Source organism: Xiphophorus maculatus, chromosome 20 (assembly GCF_002775205.1).
Source record: "Xiphophorus maculatus strain JP 163 A chromosome 20, X_maculatus-5.0-male, whole genome shotgun sequence".
Lineage (NCBI taxonomy): Eukaryota > Metazoa > Chordata > Actinopteri > Cyprinodontiformes > Poeciliidae > Xiphophorus > Xiphophorus maculatus.
In genome coordinates this window covers 32,061,044-32,077,569 of record NC_036462.1, presented here as the reverse complement: position 1 = coordinate 32,077,569, position 16,526 = coordinate 32,061,044, and the positions used below count along the sequence as shown (strand labels likewise).

At 39.7% G+C, this 16,526-nt stretch overlaps 1 protein-coding gene across 4 annotated transcripts in view; it reads left to right on the top strand.

Moving 5' to 3' along the window:
• epha8 (EPH receptor A8) overlaps positions 1-16,526 on the top strand; it is a 128,052-nt gene that overhangs the window by 65,185 nt on the left and 46,341 nt on the right. For all 4 annotated transcript variants that reach the window (XM_023325024.1, XM_023325023.1, XM_023325022.1 and 1 more), the window contains exons 5-6: positions 1,753-1,902; positions 5,532-5,847. In XM_023325024.1, coding sequence (XP_023180792.1) covers positions 1,753-1,902; positions 5,532-5,847 — 466 coding nt within the window. The remainder of the gene's footprint in view (positions 1-1,752; positions 1,903-5,531; positions 5,848-16,526) is intronic.

The following is a 16,526-nucleotide window of genomic DNA, read 5'->3' as shown; positions in this document are numbered from 1 at the left end:
ACTTTCAGTAAAATTCAGTTTTTCAAACTGCTATCATATAAACTGCCCATTGTGTAGTTGATACAGTTTGTTGGTTCTTTATGCTGCAGTTTTCACCAATCTTTGGCTCTTCAATCATGTCCAGTCTGAATCAGATCCTTGAGTAGTTAGCAATAACTCAACTCAGACTGTGCTTCTTTTTATCTGTTTGTCTTGTCCCAGAGTTGCAAGTTGAGACAAGTGGGACATTTCGAAGATAAACTAAAAAACAAAAACGCAATTAAGCAATGTTGCTTAAGTCAACATCAGCTGAGGCAGCTGAATGTCATTTAGAGCTAAATACCGTCAGCATTAATTTATTTACACATGATTATTTTCTAAACTGCGTAAACAAAAATTCGAGTGGAGACACGGCCTCCCTGCTGCGGATGTATGTTTTTCATCAGCTGTGAATATTTATGCAGATATATGTTTATTCATTGGCAGTTTGATGGTTAGCGCTGTGGCTAATAGTTGCTGGTTTAATCCTGACTCAGAGTTTCTCTCTTTAGGGTTTGTATCTTCTCCCCACAGTCCAAAACTAAGCAGGTTGGCCCAAACCAAAATATTTATCAATGGCAATTTTTTTCTTTCCTTATTATTTTTTATTGTTTTTGGATGTTTATATTGCTGTCCATTTCCATTATTGTGTACAGAATTATTAGTCTTTCTGTGGGAAGACTTACAGTACATTATGCTATAACCGCTATTTTACTTAAAAATGGTTTCAAAAGCAACTATACTATCAGTATTGTTTATCACAATCATTTCTGGGACAATTAATCATCCAGTAAAATTTGTTACATTTATAGGCCTGATATTATATGCAGAAACTTTGAGGTTTTATGAAGTACACAGTTATGTACCAGTCTGGGCCCTGAAGATGTGGCACAGACTAATACATAACTGTGAAGGAAAGAAAAGGATACACGGCTTTCAACAACGTGGACAAATAAAAATCTGAAAAGTTTGTTGTGAATTTATGTTTAACCTCCTGAGTGAACACTTTGGGTAGTGTGTACTTTATCTGAAGTGTTTTGGGCTTTGTCTCTCCCAGGTTTGCACATCTACAGTTTTTGCCCATTCATGCTCGGTCAAACTGGATGCCAATCACAGTTTTCAAAAATGTCATCTTCCATCCTTGTTTCAAGATTGTTTTGCAGCCTCTAATATTTAATTACTCACCATAAACCAGGTTTTACTAGCCAGGTGTCGTCTGAAGGCAATTTGATTTTGTTTAAGGGGTGTCTGAACAAACGGGGGTCGTTACAAAGGCACAACAAAATGTTCTGATGTTTAGTTAAAAAAATATGAAAATCATTTATCCTTTTCCGGTTTAATAAATATGTATTGTAAATCTGGAAAATAAAAACAGTTTGGATATTTTCACACAGTTCTACAGAATGCTTTGTAAGAACTATTAAGCGATGTCTATCACAGTTATGACCAACAAAGGCTTTTAGATGTTCCTAATGAATGTCCCAACGTTTGACCATTCTGACGGTAAAAAAAAAAATCGCCTTTTATAATTAACATTTAAGGTACTCAGAGTAAAAAGGCCTTCTACTGGATTATGGAAAACTCAGTGCAACACAACATTTCTTCTGCTCACCTGTGAAACTTGATGTATGCTCCAGTGATGTGACGTAATCATTCTTTACCTATTAACACAGAACCGGGTTCACTGATGGTAGCACATGCTCAGAGTTTGTTGTTACTGTGTCCGTTGTCCAGGAAACCTTCAACCTGTTCTACTATGAGTCAGACAGAGCCGTGGGCTCGGCCATACGGGAGAACCAGTTCATTAAGATTGACACCATTGCTGCAGACGAGAGCTTCACAGGCGTGGACCTGGGGGTCCGCAGACTGAAGCTCAACACTGAGGTATGAACTACGTGGATTTACATGACTGCTGCTCACACTTTGCAGCACTACTTCATCTCATGTAGCACTATGTAGATGCTTTTTCTGTGTTCATCAAGATTCACTCACAGTGCTTGAAGTGAAATGGAGAGCTTGCCGTACTTATGATTAATTTGGCTGATCTGACCACTTGGGGGAACTCTTAGATCCATAAATATGATTAAAAGACACAAAGTCTGGGGTGCTGTGGTCGAGCAGGGGTTAAGCACAACCCACATAAGGAGGTCTTAGTCCTCAGCGCGGACTAAGGCCGCAGGTTCGAATCCCATTCTGGTGACCTTTGCCGCATATCTTCCCTCTCTCTCATTGCCCTTCTTTCCTGTCATAGGACTTTCAAATAAAGACCACTAGAGCCAAAAATACCTTTAAAACAAACAGCAAAGTCTAAATGATGAGGTGACCACACCCTTCATCCCACTACACGTGTACTGTTCAGACAATGGAAACTGCAGCAAAGGTAGCTAGATTATAACAGGACAAGATGAGACGCAATCATCTATTTCTTAATGCTTAAACTGACAGCTAACATAGGATAGAAAACAGGGCTGAGCCAGAAAACAATATCTATCGTGATAGACACATGATCAATACCGATAGAAAACGTGTCCGATTGAGAACTGCACGGCATTCTGGGGGATGTAGGCAGAGGAAAGAATAAACTGCCCAACCTTTCACATCTCAGCTAACACTCAGTCTTTGGTTACCTTGCAACAACTTATGTAACGTGCGCAGCAGCATTCTTGTTGCCCCCAAAAAACTGGAGCATACAGTACGTCACTCCTCAGAGGTGGACTGAAGTCAGACACAAAGCGGAGGTCATGACGGCGTGTTAGAGCCGTTGTAGATGGAAAAAAGAGAGCAAATTTCTGTCATAAACCTCAGAAATTTTGAGATTAAGCTTAGAAATTTTAAAGAACAAAACTGGAAATTTTTGAGTTAGAAAAGTTGAATGTTTGCTAGAAAAAAATATAAATTTTGAGTTTCATCAGAGATTTTGTAGAAAAACATGGAAGTATCTACAGTCAAAAATATTCACTTTTGGAAATTTGACCTTTGCTGGACTGAGTTTCAAAAGTGGAAGATTTGGGGAACATTTGGAAATTGCCTTTTTTTTTTTATTTCTGAGATAAATCTCAAAAATGATTTTGGTGAAAATTTACTCCCTTATTCCCATCTGCAACAAAACTAGGAAATGTCAAAATTTTCCACTTTTGAAACTGGATGTGTTCGCCAAACACGCACAGGAAAAGTTTTACGATGCTTTCTCTTTGATGCACTGACTCGCAGAGGAAACTGCTCGGCAGGAAACAGTGTTCACATTGACACGAGAAATGGAGGGAATCAGTGTGCTTGATTTTTATTTATTTTTTTGCCATTTTGCTCAGCCCTAACAGAGAACATTGTAATATTGTCGGTGGTTTTAGTTGTTATAAAGTGAAAGAATATCCTGAAGAGCCTCTTCTTGTCTTATAGTTTCAAATTTAATACTGGATAATGCAAATTTAATACAACAGACACACTACAAATTGTTGCAAAGGTTTGTAGTTTACAATTTTCATAGTCAAGTAGAGATAAGTTAGTCAAATTATTCCAATGATCTGGCTTTTAATATATGGCTAGCATCTTCCTTTTCTTCCTCCACCAATTTAACATGAGAAATGTGAAGCTTTTCTGTTGTATGTCCCAATATTTCTTTTCTTAATGCTTGTTTTATTAAAATAAGAATCCAAATAGATCGTCTCAAGCCTGATGGATTGGATGGTTTCTCAGAGTTGCCAGTGTTGCCACTGAACTATTAAAAACACTCCAGACCTACCGTGGCAATATGTTTCTTCATCCATCACAGACACAGACACACACACACACACACACACGCACTCTGTAAATAGTTTATTTTTATTCAGTCCCACATACAACAGTGTAGCTGTGAGAATTTCTCACTTAAAAGTGGATTAATTCACCCACGAAAATAGTTCCCCAGAAACGTCCCATTTACTCCTGTTAAGGTTAAATTCCTGGCATGTATAAGTGCCGCCTAATGCTTCTGTGGCGGAGCACTTAAAGTCTGATTTGTTGACAGCGAAAAATAAAATCACCAACCTTATCCTGCAAAGCTGATTTTCTGCACACACTCAGACATGAGAAAAGTATTGCCTTTTGAAACTGGTTGATTTTGGGGCACATAATGTAGAGCCACACCGTCTTCTGAAATGTTGTTATGCTTTTTAAAAGTGTCAAAGCATACACCATACTTACAGCGAGTAAACCAATTGGATTTTTTATTTGTTGAGCAGAACCTTGGAAGCCCTCTGCAGCAGCATCCGTGTGCTTCAGATACACAAATCTAAAAGCAAAGTGAAATGATTGGATGTAAAGAAAGGGCAGATACTCACAATTGGTCAGAAATGTCTGTTTTTCCTCTGAAGACTTTATGTGACGGAACGACACATCATAGTTTATCAGTGTGTAGTAGAAAAAGAAAACGAGAAACAGTTTTTAAAACTAGTACAATGAAAGATTAGTTTTTCAGAACACTTACCATAATCTCTGAAACCTCTAAATAAAATCCGGCGCAAGAAATGTTGTAAACATAGTTAACATGTTTTTCATTAAAACTCAGTATAAGTTCAGCTGCTCTTTTCTGACCTCCGAAGTTTTAAGCAGAGTTACGGTAGAAGACATTATCTCAAACTTTAAGCTTCTCACAGTGCATGGGTCAGTTTACAGTGCGGTGAATGAATTGATCATTATACAGTCCTTTTCTGGTCATACTGACCACTCACAGTGCTGTTTTTGTGATGGCCGCTCCTAAACACTAATTTTGCTCTTGGTGTGGCTGAAGTTATTAATCTGACAAGCTGCTTAAATGGTAAATTTCCTGAACTTGAATAATTGTTTTTGAAGTCTGGTGGACTCCATAGCACTTCACACTACATTTAATCATTCACACACACATTCACACACTGATGGCGGTAAGTTATAAGATAGTAGCCACAGCTTCCCTGATGCAGATGGTGCCATGCACCAGCGCCCTCTGACCGCCATCAGCAGGCAAAGTGGATGAAGCGCAATGACCGAGACAGACGGGGTTTGAACCAGCAACCCACTAGTTACAGGAACTCCTGTCACAGTCACCACCATTGGCAATTTTTTTTTACCTTTTGTTCATCAATGTTTTAAGTTTCTTTTAGATGATTTGCTGCTTTTTAATCTCACCCCTCTTCATGTTGGCAGACAGGTGCTACAGTTGCTTGTGATTTTATGATTAAAATCACAAGCAATCATGGTAAAACTAAGCTGAGGTGAGCTGAGCGTTCCAAAATATGTTTGTTAATCTGCTAATTTAAGATTTATTAAGTAGGCTGATTGCTTTTTTCCCACACAGGCCCAGCGTGGTGTGGATAGATTTTTATTTCCATAATCATTGAAAATATTGTGTCGAAACTCAACGTTGCACTTATTCAGGTGATCTTGGTCTGATGTTAGAGTTTGCTTGATAATCGAAAAAATAAAAACAGAAGAAACATGTAAGGTTGTGAATACTTTTCACATGTTGAACTTCGTATTCTCCAACTCCTCTTTGGGCACAGGTGAGAGGGGTGGGCCCTTTGAGCAGACGGGGCTTCTACCTGGCCTTCCAGGACATCGGCGCCTGCATCGCCCTCACCTCGGTCCGGGTCTACTACAAGCGCTGCGTGGGCGTCAGCCGCAACTTGGCAGTTTTCACGGACGTAGTGACGGGGGCCGACTCATCCTCGCTGGTGGAGGTCAGGGGTCAGTGCGTTGACCACGCTGAGGAGAGGGATACCCCTAAGATGTACTGCAGCGCAGAGGGCGAGTGGCTGGTGCCCATTGGACGGTGCGTGTGCTCAGCCGGTTTTGAAGAGCACAGAGACTCCTGCGTTGGTAAGTCGGATCAAATTCATTCCTGCTCTCTTTGTGGATTTTCCTCGATTTGGATCAATTCTGCATGGAAAACTGATCCAGACTGTAGATTCTGTTGCATTTGTTGCGTCACACAGAGAAGAGAGAGGACCGGAGGAACACGGCTAACCCACAGGCCTTGTGCGTTTGTCGGTGATTCATTAGTCATGGCTCTACAGTGAACTGAGCAGATGGGAAGGTTCAACTGGGGCTGATCTCACACTGGACTATTTCCAAAAGTAGTTCACCTCCCACTTGACCCACCTGCTTATTGTGGCTAATGTGAAACAAAGGCTTCCCATTGTGATCTCAATCATTAGGCAGGTTTAGTCTCCACAGCGGGTCATTACGGAAGGATTTTTCCACTCTGCAATCTCTGAAAAAGTGGACTGCGAATTGTCCACTTCCATCTACCCACTCACTGTCTTTTGTTTGTCTGGGATCAGGTCAAGGGGTTGCTAAGGTCCAGAAGGAAACCCAGACAAACTTCTCGCTGCTTATATACTCTCTCCAAAATAATCTGACAAGGTCTGCTAAACGTGAATGCCTTGCATAGGAAGCATCCTGGTAGATGCTTGAACCTTTTCGACTGACTGCTGTAAAGCAGCAGCTCTATTCCAACGTCCAGCTGGAGGACGCAGCGCTTTCTGCTATCTCTAAGCCTGAGCTCGGTCAGCATACAGAGGAAACTCCTTACTGCCGTTTTTATGTAGGACTTTGGTCTTTAGTTCATGATCACATAATGATCGGTAAGAGTGGGAATATACATAAGCTGGTCAATTGGAAACCACAACAGATCAGAGCAACCATATTATCAGAGCTGATAATATGGATTAAATGGAGCTAATCCATCAATCCAGCTCCTGCTCCATTCTACCATTCATTACCTTCCTAAAAAAGTCATTTTTTTGCCAAAAGTGTTTATTATTATTATTTTTTTTATCTAAATTTTCTTTACACAAAAAAAGAGGTGGGGATTTTATTGCCAAAATCACTTTTGGAAAAAACAAAAAGACTTGGACCATGAAGTTAGGACGGTCAGGAACTAGAGAACAAGACAGCAAGATGTAATGATCTTACATTTAGGCAAAGAGTGACCGACAACCTTTTTATGATCAAATCACCAATATTTGATTGCATCTTACTCACTTATGTCTATCGATCTTCTTACCTTGTGAAATGTGTTCGTTCCAAATCCATGAATACACAGAGGGCTGCCAGTCCTTATGGCTGACAGCTGCTGTTCGTCGCCTTTGCTTATTGAAAGGTTCACAATAAAATGATGAGTTTGGTTTGCATCCTTGTCTGTTTGTGCGGCTGAACTCAAAGCACCCTATGGTCATTTTTTAGTGAATTGGTTTAAATAAAAGCGAAACCAGGTGTCTGTTTTTGACAATCTTTTCAGGCGCACATGGGGTTTTTTAATGTCCGTCATGGTGGAGCGGGTCGTTTGCATGTGCAAAGAGTCAATTGGAGTCTAAAAAACATTTACTTTAAAAATTTATTCACATCATTGGTTTTCAAAGCAGGTGCAAAATGCCACCTTGGCGGGTCGAAGCTGTTAAACTGTTCGGTAGAAATGTGGGTCTTACAAAAAGCCCGGTAAGATTTCCAAATCTAACAAAGCATCAAATGGTGAAGTGGCAAAATGACCGCCGCCTACTTAAAGCACAGTTTGCTTTGGCAGAAACTGTTACCAGAGGTGCTGCACACCCACTGTCTTGCTCATTTAAATAAAACTCCTACCTGTATGCACAACTGAACACCTAAACAGCCCTCAGCGAGGCAAAGTTCATGACAAGGTCAAGAAAGCATTTATCTGCCTGGGCTTAGCTTCAGCCCAACCTCTTAACTCCAGGGAAAAAAAAAACTAGTTTGAACCGACTGAACTTCTCAAGCATTCTGTTTTCTCAGTGAAAATATGATCATGCAAGCATCAGTTACTGCATTCACCTGTCTGAAGACTTCCTCTGTGCTCTGAGCATGAGCAGCAGTGTCTGCAGAGTGCAAAAAACCTTTGAAGCAACACATGAATTTAAAAAAGGTTTTAACCTTTCCTACGAATCAAAAAGTCTGTTTGAAGCTGTGGAACGGGATGATGTAGGGAAAAAAAAGATTACTTAGGTAAAGAGGTTCAAGGTCCGGTCAACAGCTTTTCTGAAGCCTACAGTAACATCTCTCTGAAGTCAGTAAATACTGAGAACAGTTTAGCTTCTGATGCTTTTTCACCCTGCTTTAAAAAGGACATTTACTCAAAATGTAATTTGTTTTGTTATCCTCTCTTTTTGAATTTGTCCTTTTTGATTTTTTTTTCCTGTTATTGTGATTATCCAGCCTCATTTAGAGTCTTAAATATCTTTCAGAATTGTCATTGGTTACAGTAATTAAAAACTATTAATCACAGAGCGATGGATAATTAAAACCTAAAAGTAGTTTGTCAGCTAAACGAGCCGGACAAGACATGGAGCACAGCGGTGTCGGCATCTCCTTCCGCTTTCCCTCCCGCTCCCTCCGCTCCGTCTCCTGCAGCCTCATAAATCTCTGCTGCGCCTCAACCCGGAGGAAAACGCCCTCTCTCTGCAACAAAAGTTAGCAATTCATGTCAAAGCAGTTTTAAAAGCATCAAAGTGTGTTTGAAAAATAATAGTCTGCATATGCAGTTATCATGAAACACAAGCTTCAACCTCTTATCAGGATACAATAAATAATCACCTGTTCCTAAGCAGGTCTTAAAGTTAGATAATTACAACATCAGAAGAACAAGAAGTGAAATAAAATACAACATGCTGTCATTTGTCAAAAACTAAGCCAAAAACACAAGAGTCCAAGCAAAATCATTTCCATGAATTAGAAGGATGAGTGTTGGCGAGGTGCTGCTTGGTAACTCCATGATTACCAAGCATGCAGTTACTTGGTTTTTACAGGCATTCACGTTTTGCCAAAATGATTCGTAATAAGGTTGTATGGAGATTCCAAATGCAAAAAGAAGTACCGTATTTTTCGGACCATTAGCCGCTACTTTTTCCCCGCGTTTGTAGCCCAGTGCGGCTTCTATATGTACGTTTCCAGTTTTGTTTTTAAACTGTGTGGGTGCGGCTTATAAGGAGGTGCACTCTATAGTCCGGAAAATACGGTAACCGGAGCAGGAGAAAAAAACAAACACAGTAAGGTAAAGGTAATTTTATTTATATGGCACATTTTCAGCAACAAGGCAGTACAAAGTGTTTTACAGGAATTAAAAGCTAATTATTCAGACAGTGCATTTAAACTGTGACAGACTGTTCATCAGTTGATCAACAATTTAAGATCCTAGTCTTATAAAGTCAAAGTCTGAGCAAAGTACATAGAAATGAACCTAAAGTACATCAAGGTATTTGGCTTTAGACCTTGAACTGAAATTGTGTGGCCAATGAAATGTAGGCAGATCTGGTTGAAATGATACTTTTCATCATTAAGTTGCAGTCCTGCTGTCTTAGAGTGGCAGCGTTTAGGTAATTCCATCTCTATGGAATGACACATAAAAAAGATCCAGATTGTCTCAGCTGTGGTGTTAGCACTGCTAGCCGAGAATCCCGCAAATGTGCACTGTTCCAAAAAAGACTTTGTAAGCTAACATCAGTGGCTTGAATTTGACTCGGGCGGCTAACAGTAGCCAGTGGAGCTCAAAACAGAGGGGTGATATGTACTCTTTTAGGCTGATTGAAGACAAGACACGCTGCCATATTCTAAACTTTCTGCAGAGGTTTAGAAGGATGTTACAGTAGTCAAGGCAGGATATAACTACAGACTGCACCAGAAGTACTTAAGTTTAGCCATGCGAACTGGTGCGAATAAGCAAGAAGGCCAAAGTTATCTTTAAAGGTCATCTGGTCACTGATAAGCTAGGTCAGTTTGGTTGGGAAGACAAGCAGCAGGTTTAGTTGGAGATGATGGGCTTTGATTAATGCTGATACACCATAAAGACAGGCAACGGTTACTGCTAAGAGCTGGACATTATCCATCTAATTGTAATGTTGGAGTCTTGGTGGTCGGATGATCTGGTCCAGTGAGGTGACGTATGAGGAGAGGTCTTAGTACTTAGACTTGGAGAACTCCTGTTTTAATGTGGTGAGCTGTAGAACTGTCACAAAGCCAGGATACCTTGAAGTACCAACCAGTAATGTACGAGTATGGACCAAAAGATACGATATTATAAGTACTGAGGACTTGGCTGTCAGTCTGGCTTCTTCTTTGACATCTGTCATATTCAACAGAGCCATTCGAGTGCAATGGCCACTTTTGAACTAAGATTGGTTTGAGTCAAGTACCGTATTTTCCGCACTATAAGGCGCACCTAAAAACCTTCAATTTTCTCAAAAGCTGAGAGTGCGCCTTATAATCCGGTGCGCCTTATATATGGACCAACATTGAGCCAAAACAGGTCTCGCAACTACGGTAAACAGCCGCCGACTTCATTTTCCCCCGTAGAAGAAGAAGCGTGCGGTGCATGCTGGGTTTTGTGTAAAGACCCCAAAATGGCTCCTATTAAGAGACACTCTTATGACGCAGAGTTTAAACTCAAGGCGATCAGTCACACAGTAGAACACGGGAATAGAGCAGCAGAGAGAGAATTTAACATGAATGAGTCAATGGTGCGGAAGTGGATATATATTGTGATTGCACTAACGTTTGATTTACTGTAACAGTATCAGACTGTTTTTTACCTGTTTATTGAATCGAGGAAAACTTCCCCTCCACTATATGTTACACCTTGCTGTTGTTAAAAGATAAACTGTGTCACAAAAATACCACGTCACTTACTTTACCTCGGGGAAAATAATCAAACAGCTGTTTATTCATTTTGGGAATGAACGGAGTTTTCAGAACGCTGGTTTGTAATCTATTAATAAAGTTTGACTGACCTATCTGACTGTTTTGTTGACATTCCCTTTAGCACAGCTTCATCTAATGGATCCATAAGTAACCCCAGCCTCTACTGTAGTGTCTATTCTATGCGCCTTACATATGAAAAAAGTTTTAAAATAGGCCATTCATTGAAGGTGCGCCTTATAATGTGGTGCTCCTTATAGTGCGGAAAATATGGTAGATTGTTTTGTGAGAGGAAGACCGCCCTTTCAATGGTTTTAGACAGAAACCGGAGGGAGATCCGTCTATGCTTTCCAAGGTGAGTGCTAATATCTGTAAAAATGGAAGCAAGCAATAAGAAAATATATATACAGTACAGACCAAAAGTTTGGACACACCTTCTAATTAAATGGGTTTTCTTTATTTTCATGACTATTTATAAGGCAATAAATCCCACTTATTAACCTGACAGGGCAGGTTGACCTATGAAGTGAAAACCATTTCAGGTGACAACCTCTTGAAGCTCATCAAGAAAATGCAGAGTGTGTGCAAAGCAGTAATCACAGCAACAGGTTGCTACTTTGAAGAAACTAGAATATAAGGGCTATTTTCAGTTGTTTTACACTTTTTTGTTTAGTGCATATTTCCACATGTGTTATTCATAGTTTTGATGCCTTCAGTGTGAATCTACAATGTCAATAGTCATGAAAATAAAGGAAACTCATTGAATTAAAAGGTGTGTCCAAACTTTTGGTCTGTACTGTACTTCATAGTAAGTTTGAGTTTACTATGAAGTAGTAAACTCAAACTCATATTCAGTAAAGGCATATGACGCCTTCACTGCTCTAGTAACAAACTGGGTCGCTGTGCTAATTCACCCTCACCAAATCCAGCCACTGTCACGCACACTCAAGACCAGACAAGACCCAGAGAGCCGAGCATGGCACGAGATGGTGAGAGGAAGGCGGTTCAGAGTGAGGGTTTGTAAATGCATGCATGTGTAAGGATGAAAGGAGAAAAAAAAAACTTAAATCACACACGGATGTGCGTGGATGCAGAGTATGTGTGTGTATATGAGCATGCTTAAGTGCTTTTCCCTTGACAAAGGTGCAGGGCTTTGGCTGAGAGACTGACATCACGTGTGTGTAGGAGAGAGCACAGGGTTGCGTGACATGCACAAAAGTGTCACAGGGAAAGAAGCAATGAAAGACGAAGGGAAAAAGAGAGGAGAGACGTTGGTGGGGAGGTTGACTGAACCACTGGTCCACTTGAGTTTTCATCAAAACATTGAGTTTGTGGGTGTGCAGAGATGTGTGCAGGTGATTACTGTATGTGTGTGTTGTGCCTTTGGACTTAAGTGCCCCATACAGTGAGAGCGATTGAGGACACACTGATATAAGGCACACACACTTAGTCTGGTCACAACACCTCAGCTCAGCTGGCTCACTCAAGCTTGAAACACAGGCGCACACACCCCGACACACACACACACACACACACACTGAAAAATAAGTGGGAGGGATACCAAGGAGGGGCTGCTGGGTGGATTTGTACTCACTCAGTCAGCGGACCACGGCCTGTTCTTCCTTGTGGATGCAAAGATTCTCCAATAGATTTTTGTGATTCTCTCAGGGGAAAATTAGAAGATTTAAAGTTCCACACAGTTATTCTTATTCACGATTTAAGTTGTGCCAAATCACACCGAAAATATGCAAGAGCAGCCTTTAAGAAGGGAAAGCTAAAGATAATCAGGTCCAGATCAAATTTATTCAAACACTCACGCTAACTTTGAAACTTATCGTGAAATGTTCTGTACATCAATAGCGCCCCTTTGTGGACCTTTACAGGTGTGAATGAAATACCTTGAAAGTTTCCTGAGGAACCCAAACATCTCCTGGTTTCTGACAGGAAGTGGGTTAACTTGAGAACCTCTGTGAAATATCCTGTTGAAAGTTACTCTGACCCACATTTCTTGATGTAAGGGAATTTCAAAAGGTAATAATGTACTGCTATTTTGTCTTATTATCAAAAGGTTAAAAAAATCCTGTTTGTGAGGGTACTGTAAGTAGCAGAGTGGTTTTTGGCTACTAAAGAAAGACTTTAAACCTTTTTGTTGTAGTAAATGAGTCAAATGAAGCCCAAAACCACCAAAAATTTCACTTTTAATTTTGATTTTAGACTTTATGTCGAATTTGATTGGATACTAGTCATTTGACTGGTTAAGAACTTGAACAGGACAAGAGCAAAATATCCTCCTGAGAGTTATTGGCCTTTACCTTGGTTGAACTAAACAAGGCCAAACCAGCAGAGCAAGGACCATTACTGCAGGTACAGTTGAAACCAGAAGTTTAAATACTTTGAATAAAAAGACATACACATATTTTTCTCACTTTCTGAAGTTGGATAATGTAAAAGCTAACTTATTTTAGGTCAGTTAAAATCACCAAAATGATTTCTATTTGCTAAGTATCATAATAATGACACAGGTTTATTTATCAAGATCTTCAATTTCAAAACTTTATGTACGTTTCCTCAGTATTTGGTAATGTTGTCTTTGAACTGCTTGACTTTGGCCAAACCTTTTTGGTTTCCTTCCAGAAGCTTCTCACATAGTTTGAGAGTTTCTGATTAATGCTCTCTTTGCCTGGTGATGTACCATGTCTTGGTAGGTTTTTGGTTTTGTAAAACTCTTTCCATTTGCAGATGATGAACTGAACAATCCTGAGCTCTTCAAAGTTTGTGGCATTGTTTTACAGCCAGTCCCTGCTTTAAGCATCTCCAGGTTCTCGGTCTCCTTGGCTAGTGTTTCACTAACAGGCCTTGAGAGAACAGCTGGAACTAGAAAATTTCTGAAGAAATTTAAACAGGGCCTACCAAAGTGTGCCCGTTGATTGGAACCCACCGTTCTGATGCTACAAATTAGCATCAATGTCTGAATTAGCCTGAATGCTGTCAGTAGCATGTGGGGCATCACTAGCATGTTGTCTTACATTGACTTACTCCATTCAGTGTAGTAAACATAGTTAATAAATAAGTAAAATAGCTAAAAGCTTTATTTTAGGGAAAAGGCTAATGCTAATGTGGGGGGCAGTGAAATGCTAATGTTTGTGCTAATGTTAAATATGCTAAATATTCCCTAAGAGGACTATTAAGGCTTTTATTTTGAAGTTTCCAGTAAGCTTTATCTTAAAGGGCTATACTAATCCTATGAGTCACAGTGATTGAGTTAAATCAGTTGTATAATACCCAAAACATTCCACCATGTCTGTAGTTCTGACGTTCTGCCATCACTGTAGTTCTATAGAGCAGCTCAGAGACTACATTTTATGTCTATTTTGAGTCTGATACTATTTTGTGTCAGTTAGACTTTTATTTTGAGTTGAATTTGGCTTGTTTTTTGTTAATTACATCGCCACAGTTACTCGAAATGCCAACAAAAGTAATAACTCCCCTCATGGGATCGAGCCAAAGGTTTTGATACATATATATATATATATATATATATATATATATATATATATATATATATATATATATATATATATATATTGTGAGGGGCTCGCAGCGGTACGAGTCGCATTAACGGTAGTAGGAAGTGGCAGTTATTTTGAGGTGTAGAACAATAGGTGCCTGCCATAGCAATGCATAGGGAGAGCAGTGACTGACTTGCTTCAGTCACTGCTCTCCCTATGCATTGCTATGGCAGGCACCTATTAAAAGATTAAATTACGGTCTCGTGGACCGCATTTGCTGATTAGTGACAATTTGTTGCACTAGACTTGGTTTATGTGTATCAGTTTAAAGGATACACCTGGAGAATACACCTTTCAGATTTATAATTTACAAGGAAAATTGAAAACCGTTTATCTTTTTCCTCCCACTTTATCATTTTTGTCTTTGTGTTGATTTGTCACATAAAGCCCTTATAAAATACATAGCAGTTTGTGGCTACAACATAACAAAATGTAAAACAATGAATGGTTTTGCAAAGCACTGTCAAAACCAGCGTTTCCAAGTCTCGTAAAAGTGAACCCAGCAGTAAAGATGTTGTACAGCCTTTCTTCTGGGGATCTTTTCTTGAGTAATTTCAAGTTATATATAAAGTCTTTGAAAACAGATTTCAGATATATTGCTCTGCTCTGCACAGTTAACATTAAAAGGAGGCTATGTTAAAATGCAAATGGCAACTCTGAATATGCATAGAACTGCCATCCTCTTTCAGCTCCATAATGGAATCTAATAAAATCGACCTATTTCTCTGGAATGTTTTTAGATTCTTTTTAACTGGAAGATGAGCTGGTAAACAATAAAGCACCTACAGTATTTATCAATCCCCCTGTCTGAATGCTGCAGCTGCTTCTTCAGGCCCAGCCTCCAGATGCTGTGTGATTAAACTGGCAGCAGGTTTGTGTCCTGCCGGTTTAAAGGTGCGCCTTCCTGGCAGGTCTTGTCATTCTTCAACTCTCCTTCTCCGGCAGACAACAATTATTAGCTTCTTAAGTCACTGAGGGATTGACTGAGGCTCAGGGCCTCTTTTTTGGACTTTCATGTCAGCAAACTCTCCTCCGTGTCAGCGAGAAGACACTGAGGAAAGGTGAGCAGAATAAAGGGGCTGAGATGAAAGAATGCAAATTACAAAGACATTGTTACGGACACTGTGATTATGGCACCGATTTGATTGAAAGACAAGACGTCACCGAAGGGAACGTGTGACAGTTGGGCTTTTATTGTGATGGTTATCTGTCACTGTGGCAATGCAGGGAAATATTCAAGTGAGGCGGCGGCAGAGACCGTTTAATATTCTGTTATATTCTCATTTCAAAGCACACAACGGCTGGCTGAGGACTTTGTCCTTGCTTTTGCCTTTAAGCACCTGCCTCTTCTTTGGTGAGCCTTCCTATTTCCACTTCAAACATTTTGTATAAAACACATATGCAGAGATGGACTCACACAAGGACACACAGCGAAGCCTTGTAGGCTGACCAGTGTGTGACTGCTGCTCAGGCTGCAGCACCTTCACTGGTTTGGGGTCTTTGTGGTTTTCAATAAACCCATGCTTAACAATTTCAATATTAGGCCTGCTGTCTATGGCATTTATGGTCATATTTTTGTGAGAACTTTTATAGTGTAACATAAAGTAGAAAATATAAATATAAAATAGTACAAAAACAAGAGGTTAAGCAATGATTTGATAGTGTTTATTTTGAAAAATACTTTTGTATTGATTGCTCTATATCAAATATTTTTAAATTAAGGATATCCTGATCAGCCTTTTTTGTTTTTGCTTCAAATAGAGATGTATGGCAAATTTTCATTTCAACATTTTAAAGTACTATCCAAAGTAGGGAGTTGGTGTTAAAGACTTAGTCGCTTACTGCTCTAGAACCCCGCAAAACACTGGAGGCATTTTATTACGTCATGAAACGTTTAATGACCCAACAGGGAATGGATACATGTAAATGACAAGAAACAAACAAAAAAAGTCTGAGGAATCTTTTTTTCTTTACCTTAGCCAGGATGTTTGACCTTTTGAAAGTCAATAAAACAACTGACTGACCTAATGTGTGATTTACATAGCTGTTTATAGTAAACATTGTTAAGATGAAATGGAAGACTAATTGGTTTTCTTGTAAGTTCAGGTCAAACTCTGAAGTTTTGGTTAAGGTCAGGATTATGCACAGTAAAGGGTAGAAGTTAGGGGAAATGTCTATGTTAGTTAATAAAATGAATGGGAGTTAAAGCAAAGTCCCCAGTTGGATAGAAGTGCAGGGATGTGTGTGTGTTTGTCCATAAGTGTCTCTCAGACATGTTGTGTG